The sequence below is a fragment of the Lithobates pipiens genome, unplaced genomic scaffold (assembly GCF_037356315.1).
Source record: "Lithobates pipiens isolate NorthernLeopardFrog02 unplaced genomic scaffold, aLitPip1_a1.2 Scaffold_1, whole genome shotgun sequence".
Taxonomy (NCBI): Eukaryota; Metazoa; Chordata; class Amphibia; order Anura; family Ranidae; genus Lithobates; species Lithobates pipiens.
The window spans coordinates 238,289,895-238,307,316 of record NW_027507685.1 but is presented as its reverse complement, the minus strand read 5'-3'; the positions used below and the strand labels follow the sequence as shown (position 1 = coordinate 238,307,316).

At 45.7% G+C, this 17,422-nt stretch overlaps 1 protein-coding gene across 2 annotated transcripts in view; it reads left to right on the top strand.

The window, feature by feature from the left end:
• The window catches only part of LOC143985947 (uncharacterized), a 76,154-nt gene extending 60,444 nt beyond the window's left edge, over window positions 1-15,710 (top strand). For both annotated transcript variants that reach the window (XM_077484761.1, XM_077484762.1), the window contains exons 9-10: window positions 14,136-14,298; window positions 14,804-15,710. In XM_077484761.1, coding sequence (XP_077340887.1) covers window positions 14,136-14,298; window positions 14,804-15,506 — 866 coding nt within the window. In that variant the 3' untranslated portion in view covers window positions 15,507-15,710. The remainder of the gene's footprint in view (window positions 1-14,135; window positions 14,299-14,803) is intronic.
• Window positions 15,711-17,422: the final 1,712 nt, after the last annotated feature.

The following is a 17,422-nucleotide window of genomic DNA, read 5'->3' as shown; positions in this document are numbered from 1 at the left end:
TTGCTAGAAGCTCTGAGGGAGTTAGAGAATCAGGATGTTATTCGCAAGGTCCCGAGAGCAGAAGAGGGAAGGGGGTTTTATTCTCACGTCTTCATAGTAAAAAAACCCTCAGGGAAGTTCAGGCTGATTCTGAACTTAAAGCCTCTAAACGCTTCAGTGACATACAAGAGATTCCGCATGGAATCGATCTTTTCAGTAAAAGCGCTCCTGCCCCACAACTGTTTCATGGTGTCTCTGGACCTAAGGGACGCGTATTTGCACATCCCTATAGCGGAGGCCTCGCAGAAGTTTCTACGCCTTGCCATAGATCTGGGCGGGGAAACAATACATTTTCAGTTTCAGGCCCTGCCATTCGGGCTATCCTCTGCACCCCGCATTTTTACCAAGGTCCTGGCAGAAGCCATGGCTTTTCTTCGACTCCAGGGGGTATGCGTAATTGCCTACCTGGACGACCTGCTTCTGTTTGCAGCATCCCCAGCTCAGTTGGTCAAGGATCTCAATCTAACCAAAAGGGTCCTTACAGACCTGGGGTGGCTTCTGAACTTGGAAAAATCCAGCCTGATCCCCTCACAACAGATCTCCTATCTAGGTTTTCTGTTGGACTCAACACTGTTGAGAGTTTTTCTGCCAAAAGAAAAGGTACAAAAACTGGACAGTGCGGTGGCCTCTCTTCATAACAACCAGCTGGTTTCCATAAGGGTTCTGATGTCAGTACTAGGTCTCCTTACATCCACCCTTCCAGCAGTACAGTGGGCAGGGCTACACTTTCGTCCCCTACAAACCTTCATCCTAGGGGTGTGGGACCACAGTCAGGAGGCCCTAGACACCCTGGTACATATTCCCCTCCAGGTAAAAAGATCCCTCTGGTGGTGGAGGAAAGTGACAAATCTGTCGCAGGGTCGTCTGTGGCTCATCCCGGTTTCTCGGGTAGTAACCACAGATGCAAGTGGAAAAGGTTGGGGGGCACATCTGGGTTCCCTTCTAGCCCAGGGCACTTGGGAAGACGACGAGTTGACTCGATCGTCCAATTGGAAAGAATTGAGGGCAGTGGGACTAGCCCTCAGATTCTTCAAAAAGGAGCTTCAGGGTCACCACATTCAGGTGAGGTCGGACAATTCGTCCGTAGTGGCCTATCTGAACAAACAGGGTGGCACCAGAAGCGGAACCCTGTTGTCTTTAGCAACAGAGATTCTGTCCTGGGCCGAGACCTACACCCTTTCGCTCTCAGCCGTTTTCCTGAGGGGAGAGAAAAACGTAGTAGCAGATTTTCTCAGCCGAAAGAAGCTGAGGGAGGGCGATTGGGTTCTCAACCAGGAGGTCTTCAATCTCATAGTAAAGAGATGGGGGTCTCCGGAGGTGGACCTGTTCGCGTCCAAAGACAATGCAAAAACCCCCTGTTTTTTCTCCCTAAAAAGGGGAGAGGGAGCTCTAGGGGTGGATGCCTTGAGCCAGGATTGGCATTTCGGAACTTGCTATGCCTTCCCACCTCCAGTGTTGTTGCCAGCAGTTCTGAGGAAGTTTCAGATGGAAAACACATCTCTGATTCTGGTGGCTCCACATTGGCCAAAGAGAGCATGGTTCTCAGTACTAAAACGGTTGGCGATAGAACCTCCCCTGCTCTTGCCCCTTCGGGACGATCTCCTCTCTCAGGGGCCAGTCCTATGCCCACAGGTACACCAGTGGAAGTTAGCGGCCTGGCTACTGAGGAGGGTTTGTTAAGATCTAAAGGATTCTCAGAGAAACTAGTTTCTACCCTTCTGAACAGTAGGAAGAAGGAAACTCGCCAGATCTATGAAAGGGTCTGGTTACGTTTCAACAAGTGGTGCGCAGAGAGCTCTTTCTCTGTACGAAGCTCCTCCGCAGTGTTGGAATTTTTACAACGTGGGGCAGATAAGGGGTTGTCCATCAGTACCCTTAGAGGTCAAGTATCAGCCCTTAGTGTTTTTCTGGAGGATCATTTGGCTACCAATCCATGGGTAGTCAGATTCTTTAGGGCCCTGTCCAGACAGAGACCGGTCCAGGGTCTGTCTTTTCCCAGATGGGATTTATCTTTAGTTTTGCAGAGTTTAACTGGACCCCCCTTCGAACCTTTGAAGGAGTGTTTTCTGAGAGAGCTTACTCTGAAGACAGTATTCCTGGTAGCAGTAACAACGGCCAGGAGGGTCAGTGAGATGGAGGCCTTATCAGTCAGGGCTCCCTTTTGTGTTATTTTTCCGGATCGGATAGTTTTAAAGACCGATCCAGCCTTTTTGCCGAAAGTGGCATCCAGCTTTCATAGAAGCCAGGAAATTGTTTTGCCCTCTTTTTGTCCCAATCCCTCCGGTGAGAAGGAATTAAGATTTCATTATTTAGATGTTAGGAGATGTATCCTACACTATCTGGAACTGACCAAGGCATTCAGAAGGTCAGATTCCTTATTTGTGTTGTTTTCCGGGGCCAGGAAAGGTTGTAAAGCGTCCCGGCGCACTATTGCTAGGTGGCTCAGAGTAGCCATTGAGCAGGCTTATTCAGCAGCAGGGAAAGAAATCCCAGTGGGTATTAAAGCACACTCCACTAGAGCTATGGCAGCCTCCCAAGCAGAAAGAGCAGGAGCTACGCCAGAACAGATCTGCAAAGCAGCAACATGGTCCAGCTATTCCACCTTTGTTAAACACTACAGAGTGGATCTGGTGTCGGCAGGTGAGCAAACCTTTGGGCGGAAGGTTTTGCAAGCTGTAGTCCCACCCTAACTGGTAAGTGCTCGCTTATCCTCTCATAGTGGCTGTCCTGAAAGACGATTAGGGAAAATTAGAGTTACGCTTACCGGTAACGTCTTTTCCAGTAGTCTTTCAGGACAGCCCTAGTTCCCACCCGAAAATTGGGGGGAGTCTTACAAAGACCAGAGCGCAGCAAGATAATAGTATTTGATAAATATGTTATTAATGTGTTCTTGTGTCTCCCCAGCTGGCCGGAGGTAGTCTCGATATAACTGAGGTCCGGCAGGGGAAGTAAGAATTTATGGGCTGGCGCAGTGTTTCCAGAGGAAGAGGAGGAGTCTATCTCTCATAGTGGCTGTCCTGAAAGACTACTGGAAAAGACGTTACCGGTAAGCGTAACTCTAATTTTTTGTATTTAAAAAAAAGTGTATTTTTTCCAAAAAAAGTGCGCTTGTAATGCCGCTCCGCAAATACGCTGTGACAAAGTATTGCACCGACCGCCATTTTATTCTCTAGGGTGTTAATGTATAATGTTTGGGGGTTCCAAGTAATTTTCTAGCAAAAAAAAATTATTTCTCAGTTTAAGCCAATATATATTCTACATATTTCCATGGGCATGCTCATGAAGTACGCGCCGGGCACGCACCCATTAAGCCGCATCTTAACCACTTAAAGCGGAGGGCCGCCCTAAAAAAAAAAAAAAATTACATCAAAATTTTCCTAAAAAATATGAAAAAATAAATAAAAATGTAATTTACCAGAAATGGCTGTTGCTAGGCAGATCGTCCTAATCTGCCACTTCCTACACCACAGTGATCTTCAGTCTTCTCCTCCTCATGTTGTCTTCTGGGGAATGGGATGCTTTGTTCTGGGAACTGTGTGTGTCCCAGAACACAGCTGGCTATTCACAAAGCGATGCGCGACTCGCGTATGCGCATTAGAAAACAGGCAGTGAAGCCGCAAGGCTCCACAGCCTGTTTCCCTTAGTTCGAATGGCGGCACTGGGAGCCGAGGGACCGGTCGGCCTCGGGTGGCTGACATCGCGGGAAGTGGGCTTATTAAAAGTTAGCAGCTACAGTGTTTGTAGCTGCTGACTTAAAAAAAAAAAAAAAAAAAAAGTAATTCAGCTGGCCCACCACTTTAACCACTTACATTTACATTACATTTACATTTTGCTGGTCAAAGACCAGACCACTTTTTGCGATTCGGCACTGCGTCGATTTAACTGACAATTGCGCGGTTGTGCGACGTGGCTCCCAAACAAAACTGATGTCCTTTTTTTTTCCCCCACAAATAGAGGTTTCTTTTGGTGGTATTTGATAACCTCTGCGGTTTTTATTTTTTGCGCTATAAACAAAAATAGAGCGACAATTTTGAAAAAACGCATCATTTTGTACTTTTCGCTATAATAAATATCCCCCAAAAATATATAAAAAAAAAAAAGTTTTTCTCAGTTTAGGCCGATACGTATTCTACATATTTTTGGTAAAAAAAAAATCGCAATAAGCGATTATTGATTGGTTTGCGCAAAAGTTATAGCGTTTACAAAATAGGGATGGTTTTATGGCATTTTTATTAATAATTTTTTATTTTATTTTTTTACTAGTAATGGCAATCAGTGATTTTTATTGTGACTGCGACATTATGGCGGACCCATCGGACATTTTTTACACATTTTTGGGACCATTGTCAGTTATACAGCAATCACTGCTATATAAATGCCGTGATTCCTGTGTAAATGACACTGGCAGTGTAGGGGTTAAGTGTCCCTAGGGGTGTGTTACTAACTGGGGGGTTGGGCTTTCATTTAGTGAACACTGATCTCTGCTCCAATCACATGGAGCAGAGATCTGCGTCATTAGTTGCTAGGCAGAATGGAGAAATGCTGTTTACAATTCAGCCGTCCCGTGAGACGATCGCGAGTATGCCTGCGGCGATCGAGTCCGCAGGACCCACGACCGGACTCACGGGGGTCCCGACCGGCATGCAAGCGCGCCACTGGTGGCGCGCTCGCGATGGCAGGGCGGCATTGAAGATTGGACATACCTGTACGCCAATATGCCTGCCCGTGCCATTCTGCTGACGTACATCTGCGTGCGCTGGTTAGGAATCGGTTAAGGACCGAGCCTCTTTTTGAGATGTGTTGTTTACAAGTTAAAAACCATTTTTTTTTTTTCAAAATTGTCGGTCTTTTTTTTGTTTATAGCACAAAAAATAAGAACCGCAGAGGTGATCAAATACCACCAAGAAAGCTCTATTTGTGGGGAAAAAAAATAATGTAAATTTTGTATGGGTGCAACGTTGCACAACCGCGCAATTGTCAGTTAAAGCAACGCAGTGCCGTATCGCAAAAAATGGACTGGGCAGGAAGGGGGTAAATTCCTTTGGTTAAAAGGACATTTCATTTTCAAGAGTAACACCGTTTACTTTACTACATGTGTCTTTTCTCATGTGATGCTTGTGACTTACAAGATGGGGGATCTGGTGCTCCAAATGGTATATGTCTCAAAAAATCAGATGCCAAAAAGGTGAATAAAGTCTACTAGCCCAAGTGAAAAAATAATAAAAAGGCAGCCGTCGTCCGTGTGTCCAGGGACTCTGTAAGACGTGGAAAGCAAGAAAAGCGGGGGGGGGGGCCACCTAAGTGTAGTATTAACATGTCAGCATTTATTGCACAAGGTTTAAAAACACCTGGCCAGTAGAAGGAATTGTGATCTTTACTATTGACAGCCTTGGTCCCTACTTTCGCCCCTTTCTGGTGACATCACTTCCGCATATGAAGTCCACGCCGGTTAGCGTGGATCTCTGCAATCCCGGGACAGAGAGGTGTCCCAGCCTGCTCACATCGCACCCCAGCCCTCGGGACCGCTTGTGCCTGCAGGAGGTCGCAAGACTGATCACACACTGATGAGCATGAATTATTCTGCTTCCTGTGTGCGTTTTTAAACCTTGTGCAATAAATTCTGACATATTAATACTATACTTAGGTGGCACCTCCCCCTTACTCATTTTCTTGTTGTGACTTGCCACTTACTTTTTACTTGCTACCTACCTGGTGGATGAGCAGTCCTACAAAGTAAATTCTGTGAAAGGTGTAGTCCAGCCTATGCTTTTTAGACTGGGCTTCTCCTATGGGTCACAGGAGTGCAATTCATTTTGCACTCCTGTGACCCATTTTCAGTGGACAGCGGTCTGAAGTCCACTCTCTGCTGACGTCGCTGCAATAAGTTGAGGCACTGCCTCATTCCGACTTCCGTAGTCTGGATCCCCCAGCTGCCTGGACTGATGGGAGTCTCAGCGAACTGCTCTCCGCTTCTCCACATCTCATCAATCCAATGAGTGTGGAGAAGCAGAGAGGAGAGCTGCTGACTGACAGTCAGCAGCACTCCTCTCAGGGATCTGAGAACCGAGCCATCGGCGGTGTTCAGTGGCTTGTTCAGTGCAGAGACGCCGGGGGACAGCTGCAGCATTGGTCTCATGCTGCAGCCACCTAACTAAGTATGAAATATATATATATATATATATATATATATATATTTTTTTTTTTAAATGTATCGTAAATCACAGGACACAGGGCCATAGTATTAACTATGTGGGTCTATAGGCACCTTATATCCTGTCTATAGACAAGAAGTTCACTCCCTATATAACCCCTCCTCCTAGCAGGAGTACCTCCGTTTTTTTGCCAGTGTCTAAGGTGTTGGTCACGAGTAAAGATGTGCTCTGCGGCGCTCCACTGGAGGGATGCTTGCTGGATTTAAATAGCCTCCACAGACCGGATCCACCCAAAGTGCCACTCAAGTCAAGGTGGATGGTACCCGGGCCTCGTATTAGAAGAACGAGGTTTTGCCTGTAACGGCTCTCCTTGCAGGGCTGGATCCTGGGACCCAGTGCTTTGGTCATGCTCACATTACCTAAAGTTTTTCCTGGCAGGGTGCTATACAGGTCTAAGGGAGTGGAACCCCGATAAAAAGGGACCCAGTCCTTGAAGGTTTTTTAAACACAGCCGTGTTGGGTGATGGATGAAGGTTGGATCTGTCTGTCATCAGCAGTATCCTGTGGTGAGGATAAGGTAAGGGAAGAAGCATAGGAACAGCGAAAAGTCCACCTATGGTTTTTCTTCCTTGGGTAAAAGATGTTGTCATGCCCTGAATCTCCACTAGAGGGAGTGAATGCACATACTTTAATTTGTTGTCTTCACTTCAGGCTCAGTGTGTGTGGATTCAGCAGCAGCTTGTCACAGGGGGGATTCCTCATGGAGGTAGAGATCTGCCATCCGCATTTCTCCCCCCTGGAGGGACTAAAAGGATTAGGGAATTCAACAAATGTTGCTGCTCCCCTTGTATATCCTCCCCCTGTGAAAATCCCTCGTTTTTTGCTCTGAAGGTCCCCCCAACGCCCCCCCGCTCTTCATTTTAGGTTCTGCCTCTCCTCCCCTCCCCTCTTGATTGGTCTGCAAGACTCGAATGTCGCCCACGGGAAAGTTTTAAATATCAAAAGGAGGGGGAGGAGCCTAGACAAACGCAGGGTAGAGACTTTGTACAAGAGCAGTCTCTCCTCAGCTGGATAGCGAGGAGAGCAAGCTGGCTGGCCACCCAGGACACAGGAGCGGTGGGGCACGTAAGGGCTGCAGATGGGCATTCCCAATAGAGAAAAGGACATTTTTTTTTCCCAGCACTAGGCTGAACTTTTATTAGCGTCATTGTATTGTCAGACTATTGTTCAGCAATTAGAGCATTTAAATAGTACCTCTGCTTTGTGCTTAGGACTATGCCTCCCAAAAAGGACAGTACAAAAATCTCAAAAAAGGTACCAAAAACGTCACCCCCAGGTGCTGGGAACTCCAGTCGTGCCTCCACACTGTCATCTTCTCCTGAAATACCAGAAGTGGCAAGCCAGGGTGAGTCATTGGAACCAATTGGTGTTGCAGCTGCTTCTCACATCTTAGCCCCTGTATACGTGACTGAAGATGCCTTTTCCTCCGCCCTGTTGGGGCTAGAGGAAAGACTAGTGGCTTTAATCGCATCCTCCATCCAAAGGGATAGGAAGCGTGGTAGATCCCCCCCCCCCCCTCGTCAGACCCTCTACCAAGGCAACAGTGGGTAGAGGATGAGGCGTTACCCTCATGTGATCAGGAGGAAAGACAAACCGATGACTGGAGGAAACAGTGTATGAACCCTTTTCAGCAATCTGAGAAATTGCTGGTACAATCTCTTATGGAAATGTTTTTTTCTGCTTTCAAGCTACCCCTAACTGAGTCAGCTGAAAGTTCAGTTTCTTCTTTGGGTTCCTTAAAACCTCCACAGGCTTTGCATGCGTTTCCTGTCCATGCATTACAAGAATAGCTTATTTATGCTCAATGGGATCACCCGGATAAGCATTTTCTCCCTCCAAAGAGATTCGCAGTACTCTATCCCATGGAGGAGAAATTCACCAAAAGATAGAATGTACCAGCAGTTGACGCACCTATATCCAATGTGAATAAAAGTCTAACTTGTCCAGTAGAAAATGCACAAATGCTTAAGGATCTAATGGATAAAAGCTGTGGCTTATAGCAATCATCAAGGGAGCACCAAGAGTCTCAGAGAGAGGTGAACCATATCCTAACTTGAGCAGAAAGTAATGTTCCGTGCCTATCACTATTTTTCATTCCAGGAGTAGAGAATTGGCAGGCGGACTTCTTGAGCCACCAGCAGTTTCTCCCAGGGGGAATGGTCCCTTCATCTGACATTTTTCTGGGTGTTTGCCAAAAATGGGGGACTCCAGACGTATATCTTCTGGCATCCAGATTCAACATGAAGTTAGTGAATTTCCTGTCCAGGACAGGGGATCCATTCGCATGAGGAACAGATGCGTTGGTGACCCTTTGGGATCAGTTCTCAGATTTATGCATTTCCCCCTATTCAGTTGCTGCCACGAGTTCTTTGCAGGATCAAACTGGAAAGAATGGTGGTAATTCTTGTAGCCTCAGCACGGTCCAGAAGGTCCTGGTATGCAGAAATCATAAAGATGGCGGTGGGGGATCCATGATTCCTTCCACTACGTCCAGACCTACTCTCACAGGGGCCGATATTCCATCCTACCTTACAAACTCTAAATTTAACAGCTTGGCTATTGAATCCCACATTCTGAAGAAACGTGGGCTATCTGAGTCAGTTATCTCTAGCTTGATTAATGCAAGGAAGCCAGCTTCCAGAATAATATAGTCTGGAGGGCTTATGTTTCCTGGTGTGAATCCAAGGGTTGGCACCCTTGGAAGTATAGCATAGGCAGAATTCTTGCCTTTCTACAATTAGGGGTAGAGCTGAAGTTGACCTTGAGTACCATTAAGGGCCAAGTCTCGGCTTTATTAGCCTTATTTCAAAGACCACTTGTTTCGCATTCTTTGGTCTGGGTTTTTATGCAAAGGGTGATGCGGCTTAATCTGCCAGTTAGATCACCTTTGAACCCTTGGGACTTGAACTTAGTTTTGTCAGTGTTGCAAAAAAACAGCCCTTTGAACCAATACAGCATAATCCCTTAGTCCTTCTGACAAGGAAGTTAGTGTTCTTGGTTCCTATATCCTCAGCAAGGGGTGTTTCGGAATTGGCTGCTCTTTCTTGTAAAGAGCCATATTTGATTATTTACGAGGACAGGGTCGTGTTGCGTCCTCGTCTAAGTTTTTTGCCTAAAGTGGTCTCAGGTTTTTCACCTGAACCAAGAATATCGGCCTACCATAGTTTTTTCCAAAACCATGTTCTAGGGGAGAGAAGTCACTACATTGTCTTGATGTGGTGAGAGCGGTCAAGATCTATTTAAAGACGACTGCTCAGATCCGGAAGACTGATGTTTTATTTGTGCTGCCTGAAGGTCCTAGGAAAGGACGGGCACCGTTGAAATCCTACTATTTCTAAGTGGATTTGGCAAGTTATAATTCAGGCTTATGGTTTGAAAGGTAAGATTCCGCCTTTTCAAATTAAGGCGCACTCTACCAGAGCAGTTGGTGCTTCTTGAGCAGTGCATCACCAAGCCTCTATGGCTCAGATTTGTAAGGCCGCAACTTGGTCTTCAGTACATACATTCACCAGGTTTTATCAGGTGAATGTAAACAGGCATGAGGCTATCGACTTTGGGCGCAGTGTGCTGCAGGCAGCAGTATAGGTCCTCAAGTCTGTGGGCGCCCTGTGGGTTGTGTCTCCCTCCCCTCAAATAGCATTGCTATGGGACGTCCCATATAGTTAATACTATGGCTGTGTGTCCTGTGGTGTACGATAAAGAAAATAGGATTTTTATAACAGCTTACCTGTAAAATCCTTTTCTTGGAGTACATCACGGGACACAGAGGTCCCTTCCCTCTTTTGGGATACGTGTATATTGCTTTGCTACAAGAACTGAGGTACTCCTGGTAGGTGGAGGTGTTTATATAGGGCGTGAACTTCCAGTCTCAGGGTATACCAGTGTCCATCACCTGAAGGTGCCTATATACCCACATAGTAATTACTATGGCACTGTGTCCCATGATGTACTCCAAGAAATGGATTTTACAGGTAAGCTGATATAAAAATCCTATTACTTCTCTTTTAACCTGTCATAGAGCCACCCATCTGCTGACATTGGATACAATGCAGGACCAGTGGTCCTGTATTGTACAGGAGGACATTGAGGACTTGCTCTCATTCCAGGAGGAAAGCACTGGCTGTTGGACGAGCAAGAAAATCGTTTTTTTTTTCTTCTCTCCTATAAGCTCCCCCCAAGCTAAACCAGTATTATAACTGGGTGTGAGGAAAAAAATCTTTTTTTTTTTGTTCCCCTTCATGCTGACGTAACACAAATATGCACCACCGCTAGGCTGGGCTTTTTTCTGTGGGGCCGCATATTTGCATATCTCCCTTTTGCACTGGGGGCATGCCAGCTGTGCTGTGATTAGTCGCAACACAAGCCGATCAGCGGGTGCTGGCCAATCATTGATTGCCAGTGCCTGCTGATTGGCAAAGAGGATGACAAGACCGAGCTCTGTCCTGTCAGCGGGTATGTGATGGTTTTTTGTTTCCCTGCAAAGCAGGACATAAAAACAGCACACAGTGAATGCACCAAGCACTGTTAGGCACACGTTTAACCCTTTGATCACCCTAGATATTAACCCATTCCCAGCCAGTGTCATTAGTACATTGACAGGTTATGTGTTTCATGTTACTGGTCCCCAAAAAGTGTTAATTGCCTGCCACAGTCCTGCTATAAGTCGCTAATCGCCGACATTACTAGTATAAAAATAATCAATTCCAGTATATATCCCATAGTTTGCAGACACTATAACTTTCATGCAAAAATAATCAATATACGCTTATATGTAGCAGAATACATCTTGCCCTAAAATGTGATTTTTGGTCTTTTTTCTTTTTTTTGGATATGCATTGCATGGTTAGACTTTTTTTTTTTGCGTTTTATAGTGCAAAAAATAAACCCATTGAGGATTAAATACCCCCAAAAGAAAGATCTATTTGTGGGGAAAAAAATGTATATTAATTTTGTTCAACCACTTCCAGACCGGCTCATTGTGGTTATGGTAGCAGCTAGCTACCATAACCCTGGTATCCTCTTCTTCAGCGAGCGGTCCAGTTTCCGATAAAAGTGGTCTCTGCGGCTTACTGGAGTGCTCTTTTCCACTTACTGGACCCGTCGGTAGTCGGGTCTAGTAAGTCGGCAGTTTGGGTTGTTCTCTCTGGCTTGGTATGGAGACAAGTGAGGGGAAGATGGCCCCCACCCATCTCCATATCATTGCAGGGCGGAAGCAACGTCAAAACGTCACTTCCACCCATAGCTCTTAAAAAGACAATTTTTTTTTTTTTCATTTTTTGCATTTTAATGTAAATATGAGGTCTTTTTGACCCCAGATCTCCTATTTAGGAGGTCCTGTCATGCTTTTTTTCTATTATAAGGGATGTTTGCATTCCTTGTAATAGGAATAAAAGTGACACAATTATTTTTTTTTAACCTCTTCCGGACCAGCCGCCGCAATTTTACTTACACGTTATTGTACGTGATCTCTTGAGGCTCGGATAGCAGGCACGTGCGCCCGCTGCACATCGTGGGGTGATGATGCTCGTGGTCAACGGTCGTGATGACCGTCGGCCACAATTGATTGTGAGCTGGAGACACAGAACGGGAACGAGTGTGTGTAAACAGACTTCTCTGTTCTGACAGGAGTGACAGATCGTGTGTTCCTATTAGCTAGGAACCACGATCCGTCACTTCCTGTAGTTAGTCCCTCCCCCTTCAGTTAGAATCACCTCCAAGGGAACACAGTTAACCCCTTCACCGCCCCCTAGTGTTAACCCCTTTTTACAGTAATCTATGCATTTTTAATCGCACTGATTGCTGTATTAATACCAATGGTTCTAAAAATGTGTCAAAATTGTCCGATGTGTCCGCCATAATGTCACAAGTCACAAAAACGCAGATCACCGCCTTTACTAGTAAAAATAAATAAAAATGCTATCCCCTATTTTGTAGACGCTAGAACATTTGTGCAAACCAATCAATATATGCTTATTGCGGGTTTTTTTTTTCCACAAATATGTAGAAGAATACATATCAGCCTAAACTGAGGGAAACATTTTTTTTATATATATTTTTGGGGGATATTTATTATAGCAAAAAGTAGAAAAATTTTTTTTTTTAAATTGACGCTATTTTTGTCTATAGCGCAAAAAATAAAAACGGCAGAGGCGATCAAATACCACGAAAAGAAAGCTCTATTTGTGGGAAAAAAAGGATGGCCATTTTGTTTGGGTAAAACGTTGCATGATCGCGCAATTGCCAGTTAAAGAAACGCAGTGCCGAATCGCAAAAAGTGCTCTGGTCAGGAAGGGGGTAAATTCTTCCGGGGCTGAAGTGGTTAAAAGAACAGTGTAAAAATAAAAGGTAAAATAAATACATTTTAAACGCACCCTGTCCGGCTAACCTCACGTGCAGAAGTGAACGCATACGTGAGCAGCACCCGCATATGAAAAGGTGTTCAGATCAAACGTGAGGTATCGCCGCAATTGTTATAGTGAGAGCAATAATTCTGGCCCTAGACCTCCTCTGTAACTCAAAACATGCAACCTGTAGAATTTTTTAAATGTCGCCCATGGAGATTTTTAAGGGGTAAAAGTTTGTCGCCATTCCACGAGTGGGAGCAGTTTTGAAGCGTGACATGTTGGGTATTAATTTACTCGGCGTAACATTATCTTTCACAATATAAAAAAATTGGGGAAACTTTACTGTTCTCTTAATTTTTAAAAGGGGTTGTAAAGGTAAACAATTTTTCACCTTAATGCATTCTATGCATTAAGGTAAAAAAACATCTGACAGTGCCGGTCCCCCCAGCCCCCCCGCTTTACTTACCTGACCCCTTGAAAGACCCGCACTCGCCTCCGACATCCTCTTCGATGCTCAGGATTGAGTGGATGGATTGAAAGCAGTGCAGCCATTGGCTTGTGGTGCTGTCAATCACATCTAATGACACGGCTTGCCGGGGGGGGTGGGGCCGAGTGATACAGTGAGCGGCTATAGCCGCTGGCTGTATCACGGGAGCGCGCCTGCAAGCACTTCTCACGTGAGGGAGCTCACATGAACGGGGGAAGCCGAAACAGCCGCCGAGGGATCCCAGAAGAGCAGGTTCGGGGCCACTGTGCAAAACGAGCTGCACAGTGGAGGAAAGTATAACATGTTTGTTATTTAAAAAAAAAATTCCCTTTAGGCCAGGTTCACACTATAGCGATGCGGGAACGCCGCAAATCTGCGGCGTTTTCCCGCATCGCATACCTCCCGCCGGCAGTTCACACTGCCCTATGCGGACGGCTGGGAGTGTCAATGAAATGTTAATGACACCCCCAGATCCGTCCGCATATCGCAGTGCGATCTGCACACTCGCACAGGAATCGGATCGCATGGTGTGAACACCCATGCGATCCAATTCTGTTGCGGACCAAAAAAAGGGTCCCGTGCGAGTTTGCTGCGGGAGCGATGCGAATTCAGCCATACTATCTGTATGGCTGAACTCGCATCGCTACGGAGATCGGATGTGATTTGCAGTGCGGTGCGAATCACATCCGGATCTCCCCCCGCAGCAGTGTGAACCCAGCCTTACAATCCCTTTAATTAAAAAAAAAAGTGTGCTTGTGAAACAGCTGCGCAAATACACTGTGACAGAAATTTTAACTTGTAAACGCCAAATCTCAGAAAGAGGCTTGATCCTTAAGCGGTTAACTGACAGCGGTCATGCAACGTTGCATGGTTAACTGACAGCGGTCATGCAACGTTGTACACAAAGTGACACAGTACCAAAAATGACCTGTTCATGAAGAGGAGTAAATCTTCCAATGCTCAAGTGGTTAAAGATGTGTTTTGTTTTTTTGTTTTTTGTGTTTCCTAAAAATATTCATTTTTTAATTTTAATTTTTTTCATTTCCCCTATAGCTAAAGAAGTTCAGACCCGATGGAGATCTCTTAAAGATTGCTTTAGGAGGGAGCTCACGTTACAGAAGAAACTAGAAAAAAGTGGAATACCGACAAATCGGAGGAGGAAGTATATCCACTATGATGGCCTTCTGTTCCTGGAACCCACCATGAAGCTCAGAGAGTAAGTGAAATGCATACAAAGTTTTATTTTTATTATTTTCTTCTTTGATTTAAAGTGATTGTAAACCATGTTACACCACTTGTACCTACAGGTAAGTCTATAATAAGGCTTACCTGTAGGTACTGTAGCTATTTCCTAAACCTGTGCGGTTTAGGAGATATTTGCCATATACTCTTGCACCGTCATCGTCGCCACATGCGCACTGAAGAACCGGCTCGCACGTGGTGTTTCTTCAGGGCTGGTGTCGCGACCGGCGGCTCCCACACGCACTTGCGGGATTGACGACGTTGCTGCTCCGGTCAATCACAGCGTCTGAGCCCTCGGACCCGGAACTAACTCCGGGAGATGTTGCTGGTTACAGCGGTGTGCGGTGATCTAAGGTAAGTATTTCATAATGAGCTAGTATGCGATGCATACTAGCTCATAATGCCTTTGTCTTACAGGGGCTTTTTTTTTGTTTTTGGTTTCCAACCACTTTAATAAATTGATTTGTTTTGTTTTTCAGCTCGCTTAACACGGCGCCTGCTGCTCCCAGCGTCACCAAGGATCCGATTGACATACAGCAGCCAATCGATGTCGATCAAGTAGCAGCCAGCCCCACGCTACAGCCGCCTCTACCGCTGCCACTCCGGCTGCCGCCAGCTCAGACCTTGGTGCGCGCCTCGGCCCTGTCATCACCAAAAAAGAACAAGAAAAAAGCGGCAAACAAAAATGAGAACGAGTGGGAGAAGCAGCTGCTCAGTGTCATGAGCACGCTTCGGAAAAAGACGGATGAGAGAATGGATTCGGACGAGATTTTCCTAAAAAGCTTGTTGCCGTTCGTCAGAAAAGTTCCCGAGGACAGAAAGATCGACATGCAGCTCAGCTTGATGCACGTGGTGAAAAAGTTCATGGAGCCGGTACAAAAGAAACCACAAACTCCAAAATGGCAAAACTCCACATACGTTCCCCAGCACGTGCTGGCTTGCAATAAAAACTCGGCCACGCCCTCCCGTACAAACCTTAACCATCCCCCGACATCACCTCAACCCTTGTGTCCTGCCTATGAACCTTCCCCCACCACTCGGCCACAAAAGCCATCATTTAATTACTCTCAGGAGCAAAAGGCATTACCTGCCCCCCTGCCATATTCATCCCCATCATCATCCTCCTCTTCCAACCGGTCTCCCCAAAGTCATCAGGACTCTCCGTACTACTTCGATTTATAGTACAGGAACCTCTCTATCGCAAACATATTTTTTTATAGATCTATATTATTTTTTTTATATTGTTATTTATATTGCCCTGACATTTCTTAGAGGTTGTTTCACTGGGCAGTTGTAGAGAAACGATCGTTTAACACCCACCCATTGTTTGCAGCTACCCTCCTGTATTTCAGTAGGAAGGTATCAAGTAAAATGGTGTAGAATGAATTTTCAGTCTTAGTGGGGTCATTTAATGCAAAAAAAAAAAAAAAAACACTCTGTAAGACTTGACACATTTTATTACACAGGATGAATCGATCAGAGGAGATTTCACAGGGCACTGCATTCCAATCAATATTGGACAGGATACAAGAAAAATGCTCTCAAAAAGAGCTGTAATTTTTTTAGGTGCCAAATAACTAGGGTCACAACATATGCAAAAAATTCAATCAATTTATTCAGATATATTTAAAAAAAAGATAAAGTGATTCGAAAAATGTTAACAAGCACTGGATCATTTCATATTTGGTATCCACATAAAGAAATTTGTTATAATTGCTTGTCATGTTGCAGCAATCCTGAAAAATGTTGCCATTTAACTACCACACTGTAGTCGGGTGATGGTTACAGCGCGGTTTTCTAGTTCTGAGATGCCATCGTATGATGGCGTCCTATGAACATACCCACTGCTGGGTTACTGGTGGCATTCTCTGTTATCAGTGTCCTCTGTACACTCCTGATCAGATATTGAGGTAAAGAGCAAATCAGCGGCTCTTTACCATTTGATCAGCTGTGTCCAATCACAGTTGATCACGGAAGTAAACAGATGCCGTTGATCGACACTCCTTTCCTCATGCTGTCCGTATGAGAATCAGAGAAGAGAGACGATGACCGCCATCTCTAAAAAGGAACATCTACGATGATTATCAGTGCTCTGATTATCTGTGCTGCCAATCAATGCCTCCTCATCAGTTTCAACTGTTAGTGCCCACCAGTGCAACCTATTCTTGCCCATCAATGCTTATCAGTGCAGCCTCATCAGCACACATCAATTAAAGCGGAAGAATTACCTGTTTGCAAAATTCTATAACAAACTATGAAAACCATTTTTCTCCTTTATTCACCAATTGACACAGCTCCTCTTAGACCATTGGGTTGTTACGCCACCTTTTGGAAAGGACTAGGCATGACATGTTAACATGTAATATAAAAACTAGAACTTTCTAGTTCCGCCCAAGGGGCAGTCCCTTAGGTAACAACCCCACAACCTGCCTTGCAGCTTCAGTTTTTTTTTTTCTACCTAGTGATGGAGAAGGACATAGGAACCCTGCGGGCCCATCTGTCTGTGGATTTTTTTGCAGAAGCTTTGCTTTTTGAGCAAGATTATAGATCCTGTGATCTGCTATCAACAGCCAGCTGGGTGACAGGCTGGGTACTCTTATTGTAGTCTCCCCAGTCTGGCCAGCGAGCGCGTGCAGACCAGAGCTCAGCGCTGGGTCGGCCACAACATGCCTCAGCTCCAGAGGCAGTCGGTGAGCATAATTGCTCCAGGGCACACATATGACCAGGCTACTGATGTCTGCGCCACAGTGTGCCAAGGCCAACAGCCACCCCGTACTGATCAGAGAGGGAGTCTTTTGGAATGTCTCCCAACTCTTCAGGACTGGTAAGTACAGCTCTCCCTTTCCCTTGGTGGGGCTGAGCAGCTGGGCATTCCCTGGGAGGTCGATTTAGGGGTCTCTCACCTCTTCCCTCGAAATCCAGGCAACCTGTTCGCCTGCAGACTGTGCGTGCCTCTGGATTCAATTAGTTCATTGCCAAGATGGAGGCGGTGCGTGGGTGCAAAGGTAGTAAAAACCGGCCCCTGCCCTGACGCAGACTCTGGCCCTGCTGAGGCTGGTGACCCCTGCTCTGTCATTTCAGATGAAGCTGACCAGGAC